The sequence below is a fragment of the Rana temporaria genome, chromosome 1 (genome assembly GCF_905171775.1).
Source record: "Rana temporaria chromosome 1, aRanTem1.1, whole genome shotgun sequence".
NCBI lineage: Eukaryota > Metazoa > Chordata > Amphibia > Anura > Ranidae > Rana > Rana temporaria.
In genome coordinates, this window is record NC_053489.1 from 215,731,513 (window position 1) to 215,748,473 (window position 16,961).

Below are 16,961 nucleotides of genomic sequence, written 5' to 3' on the forward strand. Positions count from 1 at the left end.
CATTTAGCACCCAGTGATCCCCATCCAGCCTGGCAACTGTGCTTGCTGCTCCAGCATCGCTGCCATTACCTATAGAGGATGATTACTAGGTTAGTAAGAGGCAGAATGCTTGGGAATAAAGTGTTTCTTGTATTAAATTATCGTGGCATTTTGATTTGATCTATGACAGGCAATTTTGTTGTACAAACACTGCTGGTTGGACTCTCCAGTTTCTGTCTGTAGCCTAATTCTTCTTCCTAACCTGTGTTGCATGGTATGATCATTAGCAGCACTCAAAGTAGGAATATAACTTTTTTATACACTTGTCCGATAAATCATTACCAAAATGGCACAAACAATACTGCCAATATTAACGCGGAGTTCCACCCAAAAGTGAAACTTCCGCTTAATCCACTCCTCGCCCCCTTACATGCCACATTTGGCATGTAATTTTCTTGGGTGGGGGAACTTCCTGTCCCACTTCCTCCTTCCGCCCAGGGACCACTAAGGCGATACGTCATATCGCCTTTTAGTGGCCCCTCCCTGTAGGCGATCACCTGGGACACGTGACAGGTCCCAGGCGATCGTCTGTCCAATCAGGGACCGCTGCGCCATTCACGCATGCGCAGTGGGTGCCCGGCCGTGAAGCCGAAAGCTGTCACGGCCGGGTGCCCACAGTTGCAGTGGAGGCGCCGGCGGTGAAGTGGGGGGACCGGAACGAAGCTCCCAGCAGCACGTCGCTGGACTGAGGAACAGGTAAGTGTATGTTTATTAAAAGCCAGCAGCTACACTTTTTGTAGCTGCCGACTTTAAATAAACATAAAAAAAGCCTGGAACACCCCTTTAAAGAATAACTCAACTTTTTTTCCCCCTCAACAAAAGTTTCCCTCTAGGTGTTCCCTCTAATCTGTGCATTGCAAAGATTCTAACTTTTTTAATTTTGTTGCAGATTCCTACCTTTTGTTATTCTAAAGAGATAGTCGTTTGTCTGTGTCCATATGCAAAATGATTGGGAGTGATTTTATAATGATCAATTAACTGCTGCAAATGAGGAAAGTGGCAGCAACTATCCCTTTAGATGCGATTTCCCTTTGGGACTATCTCATTAAAAATGAAAATTCTTGCTGCAGATGATGCCCAAAATATGACTTATCTTAGCACAGACTTCTGGGAAAATTAGCAAGCCAATCACACGAGCAGGAGATGACATTTCTGGGAGACGTTCTGTACACCATCTTTATACACAACGCCTCCAGGTTGTCATATTGCATTTTACAGAAAATTAGTTCTGCAAATTGAAAAGGAAAGGTCATTTTAACAACATTCAATTCAAATATGACTCGTGTGGCAAGTCAACAACATATGCTATGTTAATGGCTGTTAGGAAAGAGCAAGGAAGTGCCTAAAGATTTGTTCTCATACACCAATTTCACATACCTGGTTCACTCAGCGAAAAGCAGCCAATCTTATCGCCACTGCAATATGGAGTAATCCACTTTCTTTTCTGATCTTCTGTTGCATTTTTCAGGATTGGCCCTAAATAAAGAGACTAGGGGAAATAACAACACATGTTAATTCTTCAAAGAAATGGTATGTATGAAACTCAAAAAACAGGCTTGGTTCACATCTATGTGAAATAGTTTGTTTGGGTCAATCTGACCCAATAAATGTGTCCGCTGTCAGCACTGTATGCATTAGCTACATACAGTATACAGTGCTGTGTTCCAACAGTGGTACAAGGACTTCCCATCCCCAGAACAAAATCTAGTCAGACTGAGCACTACTCAGTCTTTTACTTTTATGAATGACTACAAGGCCACCTCTGGTTGGCCATGGTTGATATTGTGACATCATCTGCCTACTTGTCCACCTCATTCATTTAGAGGAAGCCTTGTATTCATTCAAATCACTACAAGGCTTCTTGTGAATGGCACTCAGCCAGACTCCATTTTGTTCTAGAAACAGGATGGGAAGTCCTCGTACTACTGCCAGAATACAGAGTTGTAAACTGTATGTAGATGATGCTACATACAGTTTATACAGCACTGACAGCAAGCACATTTATTCATAATGGAATTTTTTTGTTTGGGCCCCAAACTTGCTCATCGCTTTATGGACCTTGCGTTATGCTGTGCAGTCATGTTGGAACAGGAAGACCATCCCCAAACTGTTCCCACAAAGTTGGAAGCATGAAATTGTCCAAAATGTCTTGGTATGCTGACGTCTTAAGAGTTCCCTTCACTGGAACTAAGGGGCCAACCCCAATCCCTGAAAAATAACCCCACACCATAATCCTCCCTCCACCAAATTATTTGGACCAGTGCACAAAGCAAGGTCCATAAAGGACATGAATGAGCGACTTTGGGGTGGAGGAACTTGACTGGCTTGCACAGAGTCCTGACCTCAACCCGATAGAACACCTTTGGGATGAATTAAAGCAGAGACTGCGAGCCAGGCTCTCTTGTCCAACATCAGTGCCTGACCTCACCAATGCGCTTCTGGAAGAATAGTCAAACATTCCCATTGACATTCCTAAACCTTGTGGACAGTCTTCCCAGAAGAGTTGAAGCTGTTAAAGCTGCAAAGAGTGGGCCAACCCAACATTGAACCCTATGGACCGATACTGGAATGCCATTAAAGTTCATGTAAAGGCAGGTGTCCCAATACTTTTGACAATATAGTGTACATCAAGTACCACAAACTACTGAGTTGTGCCTGTTTATATCATTAGGGACAATATATCGCTCTTATTCAGTTCTTCCAACTAGATAATCTTTTGACTTTGTTACAGATTTTATCTTTCTTTGGCTTTGTTGCTTGCATCTTGACTTTCATCATCCCTATGCAATACTTTCAGTGCTGGATTAAAAGGTATTTGCTCACAATGATCAATCGGTTGTCCTTTTTTCAGATCTGAACTGAAAAGTCAACACAAGATTGGCTGTTTGGAACTTGTTTACCATTTTCATAAGTAAGACCTTCTTTTCCTATGACAAGGATTTACAGCAGTAATACATATAATACTCTGGAGAAACTAACTCAGCATGGCCACAATTCATCAGAGAAATGTTGATCTTAGCAAACATTATATTGCAGCTTTCCAATTCTTATAGGTGCTTGCTGCATTTGTTTTTCCATTTATGTTCACCTGGTGATCCAGTCAGTTTTTCAAAAGAACAAGCTGTCCGGCAGATGTAGCAGAGTCGAGACAAACCATTTACCTCTGACAAAAGTACTTACAATGATCAGCTCTTAAAACCTTTATCCCAAAAGGAAAAGAACTGCTGTAACTGCTTATAAAGTGTGTTAATTGGAAGTCAGCTTTAATTTGTTAATGTATATAGATTCTCCTAGAACAACTATAACACTCCCTTCCCCAAGACCGACAATGCTGCTGCTTTACAAAATGTGCCCCCTGTGTTTTTTCATCCAGAGTAGGGGCTCTCCAATACAAGGTGTGTGTTACTGGCTAGATTACTAGGTGAAAACGGAGGGGGGGAAAGGACTAAAAAGGAAAACGAATGCAAGCACCACATCTAATGACTGGTAAGCTGCAATAAATGTCATTTTTGGTATTGGGTTTAATGTATAAAGCGCGAATAATAATTTTTTATAATATTCACTTTTCATTCCAAACAGTTCAAATGGATTTATTTAATATTCTCACATTATTGACACTCATGATGACCCCAGTGGATGCACATCCTCGGCTGATTTCTTCCACAGCAATAGAATAAGCCAAGTAATCAAGACCTGCACCACCAAGCTCCTCTGGGACATCCACAGCCAGCAATCCCATCTGCCCCATTTGTCGGACCTAGAGAATAAAAATAAGGTTAAGGCCCATTTAACATTGCATGTGTTCCTAAGGCCCCACAAGCTATTCCTAACACCCAAGGCAAAAAAGAGCATATTAAGCAAAACACAGGATCCTTGGCAATGCGTTCACTTAGCACTGGCATTATAATGCCTCAAAATTAAAGGTTATCTGAAATATATATATATGCAATCAGGCCCATTTTAACAGTTCTGACTCCACCAGGAATCATAAATATGGGGACAAAAGCTACGGGGGTGCTTCTAAAACCAGTCCCTGAGTACATGAGACATTTAAATTGAATTTGTTAGCACTTCAGCTGTTCTTCATTAGTTATTAAAACATTTATAAACAAAGGGATTTTATGGCAATTTGTTCTACAGACAAGAAGCTTCAACTGGGAACATTTAAAGGAGTTGTAAAGAATTTTTTTTACACTTTAATGCAATCTATGAATCTATGACCCCCTCAAAAGTCCCGCGCTTGGTCCCGAGATCCTCTTCGCTGCTAACCCTGGCCGCTGATTGGCTAGAGCGGATGGATTGAGAGCAGCGCAGCCATTGGCTGGTGCTGCTGTCAATCACGTCCAGTGATGTGGTGCGCTGAGGGGCGGGGCCGAGTGAAATACAGTGAGCGGCCATGGCTGCTCGCTGTATCACGGGAGCGCGCCCGCAAGGACTCATCACCATGCGAGCTCTCTCACATGACTGTGGCGAGTTCTTGCGGCGAGGACAAGAGACAGCCGCCGGGGGACCCCAGAAGAATTGGATTGGGGCCACTCTGTGCAAAACAAACTTCACATTGGAGGCAAGTATGATATGTTTGTTATTTAGTAAAAAAACATTTTCCTAGGAGCAACCCTTTAAGGCCCAACTTTTTCTTTTTTTTTTGTTAAAACAAACAGTGAATTATGTACCTCATTGATGTGTAAATCACCTCCTCCTTACACATCTTGTGTTCTGCTCCTTTCAAATCCCATAACAGCCCCTTGGCAATTTGGATACATTGTGCATACCTTCCCTATTACAGCACTGCCTCTCCCTGTCTGTGCCCACCTATATACTCCTCTCTTTTGGTGCCAGATCTCCCTCATTTTCCTGATGAGGTCTGGGAACTGCCCAATGAGTGCTCAAACATTGCCCACTAAGTGTGCTCATGGGAAATATAGTTTCCCATGTTTAGGGACAAAGCCGTTGGGAACTGATGTATGCCAGCACACAGAATCTTCACTCCAGCAGAGGAAAAAAACAACAAAGCGCATAATGATGGCGTTGCAATACTGATTCACATCATACCTTGCAATGTAAATGACCAATGACTAAATCAATGCAGTATTTTTATTGGACTTCTAAGAGAGATCCATCTTGGAGTTGGGCTGTAAGAAAATCAAAAACAACTGGCTGCTAGGGTGCAGGCAATTGCATTTACATAAAATCAAGGATCAGGAGGTCAGTACACCAGTAACTTATTGACTTGTGCACTAAGGCTGGGTTCACAGTGGTACGACATTTTATACATGTCATGCGACATGTGCTTCCAATCAATGGTTACCTACGAGAGCTGTCTTAGTCGGTCTGTCTTAACTCTGAAAAAGGTTACTGCACTACTTTGGTCCTCCTTCAGCCCATTGAATATCATTGACGTCGGATCATCATCTTAAATGATCCCACTTTGGCATGTGACTTGTGCTATGAGGATCTTGAAGGGGAACCCCACACACAAAAAACAAAGTGTAGAGTCCCCCTCCCAAAATCCATACCAGACCCTTATCTGAGCACGCAGGTCAGGTAAGGTAAGGGGGGTCATATGGTGACTTCACTTTGAGACTCCGCCCCCTTGTGACGTCACAGCGCCATCATGCCATTCATCATAAAAGGTATTGCTATGTACTAAACAGTAATTAGCTGTCACTATAGGGGCGATTTACTAAACCAGGAGAGTGCAAAAAAAACAACAACCTGGAAGCCGATTGGCTGCCATGCACAGCCGAACCAGATTTTGCACTTTTCAGTTTTAGCAAATCAACCCGTGTGCTTTTCCATCACCCTAGAATAGGTTTGGGAGTGTGAGCGCAATCTGCAAAACGAACAAGCACAAAGAGGTGCAGGGAAGCATCACAGTGCAGTAGTTTATTCAGTCAGCAGACATAAAAAGACTCACTAGCCTCTCAAAAAAGAGGTTTGCTCCGTTTTTCTTGCAGCAGCTAGACAACTGATCCCCCTATTTTGGAATTCCTCTTTAGCCTTGTGGGTCTCTATGGTAAATGATATAATGCTGACGGAGATGTTAGCAATGGACGACTCCTTTGAGAAGTTAAAAATGTTATGGTTTGTCTGGATCAATTTCCCCACTTCCAATGCCATTAAAGCTCTGCTCTAATTTTTGTTCTACATTTATCCCTTATCATGAATACATACCCGGTGGGATCACATAGAAAGTTTAAGATTTATTTTTATTCATCTTTACTTCAGGCCCTGCACCCTTTTGGGGCTGCTTCTTCCTCCAGCCCCCCCACCCCGCTTTTTCTCCTTTTTCTATTTTTTTATGACCCTCTTATTAGACGCATTATCAAACTGAAATGCTACGGACTGTTAGAATTTATTCCTCTCAATGCATACTCCAGTGTCCTGGCCCAAGCCTATTTTGGGGCCACCATATCTGTGTCATAATTCTGAACTTTGACTGTATTCCTTATACTGTTTATACTATTTTTCTAGAACAATAAAGATATATTTACCTCTAAAAAGACTCAGCAGGTAATGCACTTACAAGTCTAGAATGCAGGGTAGGTGTATTAGAAAAGCCTTGTCCTCAAATGGTTGTACAACAAATCCAGTGTGCAGCTGCCGCTGGCGTGTAGGAGAACAGTCAGCGCTGCTGACACCCAGGGTTGCTTTAGGCCGGATTCACGCTGGTACGACAAACTATCTGACATTGTGAGCTTATGTCGCATGACCTGTGAAATGCAACGTTTCCCTATGGGAGTCGTCTTAACTGATCCGACAGAAGTCAGGCCGACTTTGAAAATGCTCCCTGTAATACTTTGGTCCGACTTTAACCACTTAAGACCCAGACCATTATGCAGGTTAAGGACCTTGACCCTTTTTGCGATTCGGCACTGCATCGCTTTAACTGACAATTGGGCGGTCGTGCGACGTGACTCCCAAACAAAATTGGCGTCCTTTTTTACCCACAAATAGAACTTTGTTTTGGTGGTATTTGATCACCTCTGTGGTTTTTATTTTTTGCGCTATAAATAAAAATAGAGCGACAATTTTGAAAAAAAAAAATTGTTGCTGTAATAAATATCCCCAAAAAAAGATATAAAACATTTTTTTTTTTTTTTACTAGTAATGGCGGCAAACAGGATTTTTTTTCCGTGACTGCGACATTATGGCGGACACATTTTTGGGACCATTGTCATTTTCACAGCGAAAAGTGCTATAAAAATGCACCGATTACTGTGAAAATGGCAGTGAATGGGTTAACCACCAGGGGGCACTAAGGGGTTAAGTGTGCCCTAAGGAAGTGATTCTTACTGTAGGGAGGCGTGGCTGTAGGTGTGACGTCACTGATCGTCGTTCCCTATATCAGGGAACAGACGATCAGTGTCACTGCCACACAGAAGAACAGGGAAGGTGCGTTTACACTCACCTCTCCCCGTTCTTCAGCTCCTGTGACTGATCGCGGGACACCAGCGGCGATTGGGTCCCGCGGTCATGGAGCTTCGGATCGGGTCGCGAGCGCGCCGCCACGCTCGCGACCCCACGGCTGGGCACTTAAAGGCAACGTACAGGTACGTGCATGTACCCAGCCGTGACCTTCTGCCGACGTATATCGGCGTGAAGGGGTCCTTAAAGTGGTTAAACCTACTTCAGCCCATTGAATATCAATGAAGTTGGATCGCTGTCCTAACTGATCCGACTTTGGCATCTGATGATCTTGAAGGTGAACTCCACGCCAAATAGAAAAAAAAACGTCATGGGTTCCCCTTCCAAGAGGCCTTTCGTCTGGTATGGATTTTAAGGGGAAACTCCCCAATGCCGAAAAAAAACAGCATCAGGTTCCCCCTCAAATTCATACTAGACCCTTATCCAAGCACACAGCCCGGGAGGTCAGGAAAAGGGGTGGGGACAAGCGAGCGTTCCCCCCCAAACCGTACCAGGACACATTGCCCTCAACATGGGGGGTGCTCTGGGGCAGGGGGGGCCTGGCCGTTGGTTGCCCCCGGGTCCCTGCCCCCCACCCTATGTGAAGGAGTATGGGGTACATTGTACACCTACCAATTCACCTAAAAAAGAAAGTGTCAAAAATAAAACACAGTACACAGGTTTTTAAAGTAATTTATTAAAGCAGCTCCGGCCTATCTTCCGACGACTTCTCCCCTCTCCGGCTCTTCTATCTCCTCAGTTGATGTTTTCTGCCTCTGCTGGTTCTTCTCCATTTTCTGCTGATGTCTTCTAGCTCTCTCCCGTTCTTCTCCCTCTGTCCGCTGTCTTCTGCCGGGTCTTCTCCGCTGTCTTCTCGATCCTTTGCAGTCTTCTCCCAATGTTGATTTAAAGCTCTCTCCCGCTCTAATGCCCGGTGCTCGGTTTTCCAATACTTATATTGGTATGGGGCGGGGTCCCTAGAGGTCAGCCCCTTATGATGTCACCTCCCATCACGCCCCGGGTGGTGATGTCATAAGGGGCATGTCCTCCGGATGATGTCATATGGTGACTCCGCCCCATGCCAATGTAAGTAGTGGCACACTGCACACCAAGCATTAGAGCGGGAGCGAGCGTTGAGTCAACATCAGAAGAGACGACAGAGCTGCCTTAATAAATTAATTGCTTTAAAAACCGGTGTACTGCATTATTTTTTTTTTAAGGTGAATGTACCCCATTCCCAAACACATAGGGTGGGGGGCAGGGATATGGGTGCTCCCCTGCGTGGAGTTCCCCCTAAAGAGTCATACCAGAAACAGTGCCTGGTATTGTCGGGGATCGTAGTCCAATCCATGTTCATTGAAGTCGGACGCATGTCAGACTTTAATTTGCAGGGAAAAGTCAGAAACAATATGGTACGACTGTCGTGTCGTACCAGTGTGAACCCGGTCTTAGTAAGGGAACCAGCCGCTCTCACTCACACAACATGCTTATAAACTATGAATTGAAGCAAGCTGGGAGTAGTTAGGGCGGCCGGTTTCCTTTCCAAAGTGGCATTCCTGGATTCACATCGGAGATCGCGTATGTCAGCAGTGCAAACTGTTATCCAACACTCCAGCGGGGGTGGCTGCATAGATCTCACACCTGAGGTGTTATACAAGGCTTTTCTAATACAGTACATGCATCCTTCATTCTTAAGTGCATTATGTCTTATGCATGTTGACTCAATAGGAAAAAAATAAATAAATAAAAATACGACTGCAGTATGAGGCTTCCATGTGCCTTTGTTTGTCCTTTTTACAGACAAAAAAAATAAAAAATAAATCACACTAGAATTGGACTGAAACAAGTACACACTATAAAGGGATATGCTTTGTGCATTTTTCATTCAGAGGTTTACAACTAGGGCCGAAACAACTAATCGATTAATCGATTATGAAATTAATCGATTACAATTTTCATAATCGATTAATCGGCCAGTAACATAATGGGGTAAAAAAAAAAAAAAAAAAAAAAAAAACGAAAATTAGCCCTTTATAGTACCAAAAAAGCAAATCGCTACTGTAAATATTACCTTCACTGTCCCACAGTAAAAAAATGAACCCCTTACAGTAGCGATTATTTGCTCTTTTTGTACTTATTTTTGTTTTTTTAACCCCCATTATGTTACTAAACATCTCAGGCCTGGGTCACACCTCTGTTTTATGCAGAAACACACTACAGTTCATTTACATGTTTTCCTATGGGACACGTTCACATCCATGATTTTTTTTCAGCTGCTGCGTATTTGAAAAGGGCAAGGACTTTAACGCAAAACAATGCCATTTTTTTTTTTTGGTTCAATATACTTCAATGAAGAAGCTGCAGAAAAGCATGTAATGTGTTTTTGTGGCAATTTGTGTTTTGTATTCTGCCCAACAACAAATTGGCCCAAAAAAAAAAAAAATGCAATTTTTTTTTTTTTAAGGCTATTATCCAAATAATCGATTAATCGAAACAATAATCGACCAACTAATCGATTATGAAAATAATCGTTAGTTGCAGCCCTATTTACAACCACTTTAAAATCAGTGAGATAATTTCTGCTTCCAGAGAAAATATAAATGTTCTCATAGCACGTACCCCAGTGTCCCACAGAGGTCCCTCTGATCTGTAACTGGAGGGGCAGTCATGCGACAGGTTGCACAGGGCTGAACAGGTTATTAAGAAAAAAATTGATTCCTCCAGCCACGCTGTACAGCATGGATGAGAAGACTCCAGTGTCTGTGTTATATTGAATAGTGCCCTCCGTCGGGTGCCCATGCATGCATAGTACGACGTCACCACAGCGCATATAGTAGAAGGCATTTTTGCAATGGGAGACACACTTTTACGGGCAGAATTAAAAGCTATGCAAACAGCTGAGGGAGACCGTAGCTGTCAGATTGTGCCTCGCTGGGGCGGGTTTACAGCGTGCACAAGATCAGCTTTTGTCTGTGTTGCTGGGCAGGTTTGGTGTGTTGAATAGCTGGTTTTGCCTGTGTCTAAGACCCCATACACACTATTATTTTTTCAGCAGATTTTTGTCTTCAGATTTACCAAAATCATATAAAATGGTGTCAAACCTTAAGAGTTTCAATTTATATGCAATCAGGCAGCCCCTTGCACTACATGGTTTTGGTAAATCTGAAGAAAATCGGATAGTGTGTATGGGGGTCGAAGGGTGGGTTGCAACACAGATAAAACCCGCCCTGCGACAGCGAGGCACAATCTCACAACTACAGTGCCCCTCCACTTTCAATACTGCCCGTCCAAAAATGCCTCCTACGATGTGCGCATGCTCTATGGTGACATCACATCAGCTGATCGGGAAGTCAGCTGGAGTGGCCTTCCGTACTGGGCACTTTTCAACTAAGGGCGATATTCAATTGTGTATTTATGTAGCTGTCGCACGAGCCATTATGTACTGGTATGGGGTACATTATGGCAGAACACTGCACTGGCACCTACACTTTATTAGAGTTAATAGTTTTAGCCTTAGGGGGCTATGTAGGTGACCAGCCTGCGGTGATGTCAGAACGCTGGGTAATAGGCATACCAGCACTTGGCCTGTGACTGGGTGAAAGGGCACAGTGAGGGGAGGGACTGGGTGACATTGACAGGCCTCTAGCACACCTGATCCTGCGGGAAGCGGTGTTCTCTGTCCAGCTGTGCGGCGATAGGTTGCAGCTCCCTCTCAGCGAACTCCCGGCATGTGTCCCGTAGCATGCAGTGTGTATCAGGCAGCTCGGCGCTCTGGTAGACGGTGTGCAGGCAGCGGGAAGCTGTGGGGACATAATACACAGAGGTCAGCCGGGGTACGGCGGTCAGCACAAGGTCACAATATTCACTCCGTGCTCACCTGAATGAAGCGGCCGCCAAGCGCGGCACACAGCCGTCAACCCACGGTACATGTCTGCTATACTCTAACCGTACACACCGGGAGGACGGCCGCTTCGGATGACGTCAGCGCCTGTCGATGACGTTCCGGATAGCCCCGCCCACTCAGAGGCGTAAAGCACGTGACGGTTGTAAACACATTGCACGTGTTTTCAAAGGCGGGGCTCCGCCTACCTCAGACATCTACTTCAAAGTATCTCCTCCCCGGCGTTTTTTCTCAATTAGTTTTACATGGGTTTAGATCGTTTCATTGCCAGAGCTGGTTTTGTGCTCTATGCTCACCTATAAGGTGCTTGAAAACGCCGCAGGCCTCTGCAACGCTTTTTGAGGCATTAGCAGTGCGCTTTTTGAGTCACCTGACTCAAAAGAACCATTTTGAGGAGCTTTTCATTCGCTTTTAAAGAGGAAGTAAACCCTCAAACTTTTCCTAAAAAAACAACAACCCTGCAAGAGAAAGGCATAATGAGCTAGTATGCATAGCATACTAGCTCATTATGAATTACCTGAGATCGATGCCCCCGCAGCGTTCCTCTCCTCAACTTCCGGTTATCGCTGCTCCGGCGCTGTGACTGGCCGGAGCAGCGATGACATCACTCCCGTGCATGCGCGTGGGAGCCGTCAGGGACGTCACAGTCCCATTCATTAACGGCACGCTCATTGCGCCTGTGCCATTGTCTAACCATTTGACCACCGGAAGATTTACCCCTACCCCCTTCCTAACCAGACCATTTTTTGCAATACGGCACTGCGCCACTTTAACGGACAATTGCACACCCCTGCGACGCTGTACCTAAATAAAATGTATGACAAATAGAGATTTCTTCTGGTGGTATTTGATCACAAAAAAAAAAAAAAAACACAAAACAATAGTTTTTACTTTCTGCTATAAAACATCCCAAAAAAAAAATCAAATTTCTTCATAAATTTACGCCAATATGTATTCTGCTACATATTTTTGGTTAAAAAAAATCCCAAAAGGCGTATATTGATTTGTTTGCACAACATTTATAGCGTCTACAAACAATGGGATTTTTTTTTTACTAGTAATGGCGACTTATAGCAGGACTGCGATTTTGTGGCAGACAAATTGGACACCTGACACTTTTTTTTGGGGGACCAGTTAAATTATCACAGTGGTCAGTGCTAAAAATATGCACTGTTACTGTACTAATGATGCTGGCTGCGAAGGGGCTAACATCAGGGTCGATCAAAGGGTTAACTGTGGGCCTAGCTAATGTTTCAGTGTAGTGGGGGGAAGTGCTTTTACTAGTGGAAGGCATGAATCAACGTTTCTACAGAAACACAGGATCCATGTCTTCTGTACTGACAGAACGGCAATGTGCCTTGTTTACATCGGTACACGGACAGAAATCTGCCCAATGATCAGCAGGTGCCGGCGGACATCAGGCCTGCGGGACCTGCTGTGCAAAATGACGGCGGAAGCAAGCCACCGCTGGCAGCGCACCCTAATTCGCCGATACTCGGAAGTGCAGGATCACATTATATATATATATATATATATATATATATATATATATATATATAGTGATCCTGCGCAGTGCGGCCACCCTGTAGCAGCCAAAAACAGAGTCCTGCTTTATTTTAATGCAGATTCCATGGGATTTATGCCAAATAGAACAATGGCTGAAATCGCACTGCTGAAGAATGTGATTTGAAGATGAATTCAGTGCGATTCCTCTTCAAAAACACATGCGGTTCCTGTACCGAATAGTGTGAACCGGCAAAGAAAACTAAAGGCCCCTTTCACATGGGTTCGAGTCATGTTCGCCTCTTTTTTTTAATCAGGCGGACATGGTCAGACCCTTGATTCACCCCTATGGAGTGGCGGGTGTCAATAGTTTGTTTACACCTGCCTACCTTCAATCTATAAAAGAGAAAAAAAAAGGGAATCCGCCCCCCTCCATCTAGATTTGATAAAATGAGCGTGTGTGAGGGCCGACCATTTTGCCTGACATTGTTTGAACCATAAAATGTGGTCTAAGTGTGTTCATCTGAGCACTAATACACTGCCCAATGAGAATTCTATTGCCTCTGTGGCTGTGTGTGAGTAAAGAGAAGAGATTGGGAGTATTATTTGGATATACTGTATTTATTAGCGTATAACACGCACCTTCACTTTAAGAGCGAAGTTTCAGGATTTTTTTTTTTTATATTTTAAATAAAGAACTGTGAAGCAAAATAAGGGTCAGTGCCCATCTGCAGACCCACCATTGCCAGGAATGCACTTACCGCTGCCAGGAATGCACACACCACTGCCAGGAATGCACCCACGCGCGCCAAAGTTTACCTACAGGAGAATCTCCTGTTTACACAGCGGCCTCTTTAATAGAAAGTCCTGCCTCGTTTGATGGACATAACAGTCGTCCAATTGCAGCACCAGAGACGGGACTTCCTACCGTGTTTCTCCAAAAATAAGACCGGGTCTTATAATCATTTTTGCTACAAAAAAACACACTAGGGCTTATTTTCAGGGTAGGGCTTATTTAATTACGGCATTAAAGTGGTTGTAACCCTAAAAACCAAAACAAACAAAAAAAAACAGTTCCTTTTAAAGCATGATGGATAGCACAGTGCATGTGCTGCATCATTTACCCCTCTCCATGTTCTAAAAATCAATCATGAATAAATCAATAAAAAAGTTCCTGTGTCACCTCCCCCCTCCCACTGTCAGATTCAGAAGTCAGTTTAATTATTAAAAAAAACATCTTGCTTAAAATCCTTATCAAATACTTTTAATAAAAATATTATACTGGTACATTAGTGTGTCAACTAATCCACTGTCCACAGTTGTATACCATAAAAATACCTTTTAGAAGCTCCCCTGGGCATTCACGTGTGATTTGCTCTTCTTCTCCGAGATCCCCGCTGACGTCAGCCCGCTCCGAGTACTGCAGAGGGAGGGGCCGCAGACATCAGTGGGGAGGAGAGGAAGAGAGAGAAGAGCCAAGATCCCGCAGACGTCGGCCCCCTCCACACACTGAAGAGGAAGGGGCTGCAGACATCAGTGTGGGGGAGAGGATGAGAGAGAAGAGCCGCGATCCAGCTGACCTTAGCGGGGAGGAGAGGATAAAAAAAACAAGAGCCGAGATCCCGCTGACGTCAGCCCGCTCGATACACAGAAGAGAACGGGGCTGCAGACATCAGCCGGGACGAGAAAAGAGGACCTCCGGTGGCTGTAAAACATTACATTATTAAACAGTAATACACGGAGACACTGCACCAGCATACAGTAATGGATTACAGGTTCTTTAGTGAAGTTTGATAGGGCTTATTTTCGGGGTAGGGCTTATATTGCAGCCCACCCTGATATTCGCACTAGGTCTTTCTTTCGGGGTAGGGCTTATTTTCGGGGAAACATGGTATTACGGAGGCCACCCATAAACATAAAATTCTCCTGCGTATGTACAGCGCTCGTCCCGCCTCCTCCCTGTCCTCCAAGGCATATACATCTTTGTGGCCCCGGCGCTGGGAGATCGTAAGGGACCACAAAAGATATATATGTCCAAGCAACCAGGCGGGCCGTTCAAAACCGGAACACGGGCCGGACTTTAGACATGCCTGATCTAGGTGGATCGTAAGACAGTTGGGCGTGAACTGAACAAGATAAAGCTCTAAGCCGATTGGTAATCATGCACATCTGCTCCAGTTTTAGTTGTAAACCCCAGTCATGAAATCTGAACTAAGCATATACAGTATATCTGTAGTGTTTACTTGTAACTCTCCAAAGCTCCAAGTGTCGTTTCTCTCTGGTGCTTCGTTCCTCTGTTATCTTCATGAGTCACTTCTGAGAAATTTTCCCAACAGGAGATACATTTGTGACACTGAGGGAGATTAGCACAAAGCTGGTGTATTCTGAATACAGCTCTTCATCTTCCTTTGTTCCTCTGCCTATGTGGAAAGGGGGGGGGGGGTGGCATGTACCTTTCCTCCAATCTGCGCTTAGATCGCAGATAAACAAGTAAAACTTATGTAGGAGGATTTGTTTCATCTGTGTATCACCTGAGGCTGTTTACTTCACTGGGTATATGTGAGGGTTTACAACCCCTTTAATTTCTTCTTCATGTAAGACGCTTTTAGATTTTTGTTTTTTTCTCTTCCTGCAATGTGCCAAAACGGTGCTTGAGCCTATAGATTGATCACCACTAAATCGCAAATTTCTCAAAGCTCCTTGAGCAGAAAGCTGGTGACTGTCAGTCATCGCTGTCTGCTCTGCCCCCCTCCCCAGCTTGGACCAGCTGTGACTTCAGCCCACTGTCAGCTGAAAACATGTCACAGGTATGCAGAACATGCACAGTCTTGTGATCCACTGGAGAAGTACAGCTAAACGAGCTTTGGCTGTACTTTTCCTTTAAAGTGGTTGTAAACTTCACACATGAAATATGAATTTAGCATATCCCTCTAGTTTGTACTTGTCTCAATCCAGAGCACCAAGCTTTCTCTCTCATGCCTTGTCCATCTGCTCAATAAAAAAGTTCTGATAAATTTTCCTGACACCAAGAGAAAAATGGTGACAGGGAAGGGTACAGTCTGATTGACAGCCTCAGTTCTGTTCCTGTGTAAAAGGGGGCATGTCCATTCCCTCCAATCAGCTCTCAGAGCTCTCCTAACTGATGTACGTTCAACTCCCATCCCCTACTTTTCAGCTGAGAGATCCGGTGTAAATTCTGCACTTTCAATAGATGTAGGGGGAAGACAGCTGTCGATAAACAGGTACAATTTATGTGGGATTTGTTTCATCTCTGTGCATCACCCAAGTCCAGTCACTTCACTGGGTATATGCAATGGTTTACACCCACCATCCAGGAGATATTCACAGCAACGGTGACACAGAGTATGATGTTAATATAGAAAGCGATTCTGTGCGCATGCACGGAAGTTACGTCATCTAGGCCTGTCCGTTTAAACAGCCAGAGGACACCAACCTGCAAAAGCGCTGGGGAGAGGCTCCAAGAAGAGGGTTTGAGCGAGTAAGACAAGTTCTTCAACTGAAGAAAAAAAAAAAGAAAAACCTTAAAAATAGGCCTTAAATTCTTATTTTTGGTGGCAGTCTACATCTAGTGGCAGGCTACGGTGGCAAGCTGCCTCTGGTCGCAGGCTACGGTGGCAAGCTGCCTCTGGTCGCAGGCTACGGTGGCAAGTGACACACTCAGGGCTCACACCGATTCTATATTATGGCAAGTTGAGCCATTTAATTTTACATTACAATGTAATAATAGAAATAATGTGCTTCCTGACACCATATCAACCATGGTGTGATGATTATTGAAGATCTAAACACCAGCAACTTCTCCAATAAATCACCTGCGGCCCCCAAACAAATCCCCCCCCCCCCCCCCCATCTGCCACCCAGCCCTGGTCTTTGGCAAAGAATAAAAAAAAAAAAAAATCCCCAAAAACAGGTCTCCGGTGCCAAAAAGGTTGGGGACCGCTGCTCTAAGGCACCCTATAAAAATTGGCCCATGATCACCATGTCCAACTGCTATTTGAGGTCTGCTGGTTCCTGCTAAAGCCACACTGATGCCCTGGTGGCTAAAGACAACATTTTCCTAAGCAGCCAAGGCTGCTGTGTACAAGAATCA

General features: G+C 44.3%; 1 protein-coding gene across 1 annotated transcript in view; it reads right to left on the bottom strand.

Annotated features, from left to right (window-relative positions):
* The window catches only part of ACADS (acyl-CoA dehydrogenase short chain), a 16,213-nt gene extending 4,777 nt beyond the window's left edge, over positions 1–11,436 (bottom strand). Inside the window, exons 1-5 of the mRNA XM_040350028.1 lie at positions 11,324–11,436; positions 11,098–11,246; positions 3,647–3,796; positions 1,417–1,528; positions 1–69 (exon numbers count right to left, since the gene is read on the bottom strand). The exon at positions 1–69 is cut by the window's left edge and continues 83 nt beyond it. Of these exons, the coding sequence (XP_040205962.1) occupies positions 1–69; positions 1,417–1,528; positions 3,647–3,796; positions 11,098–11,246; positions 11,324–11,375 (532 nt within the window). The 5' untranslated portion in view covers positions 11,376–11,436. The remainder of the gene's footprint in view (positions 70–1,416; positions 1,529–3,646; positions 3,797–11,097; positions 11,247–11,323) is intronic.
* Positions 11,437–16,961: the final 5,525 nt, after the last annotated feature.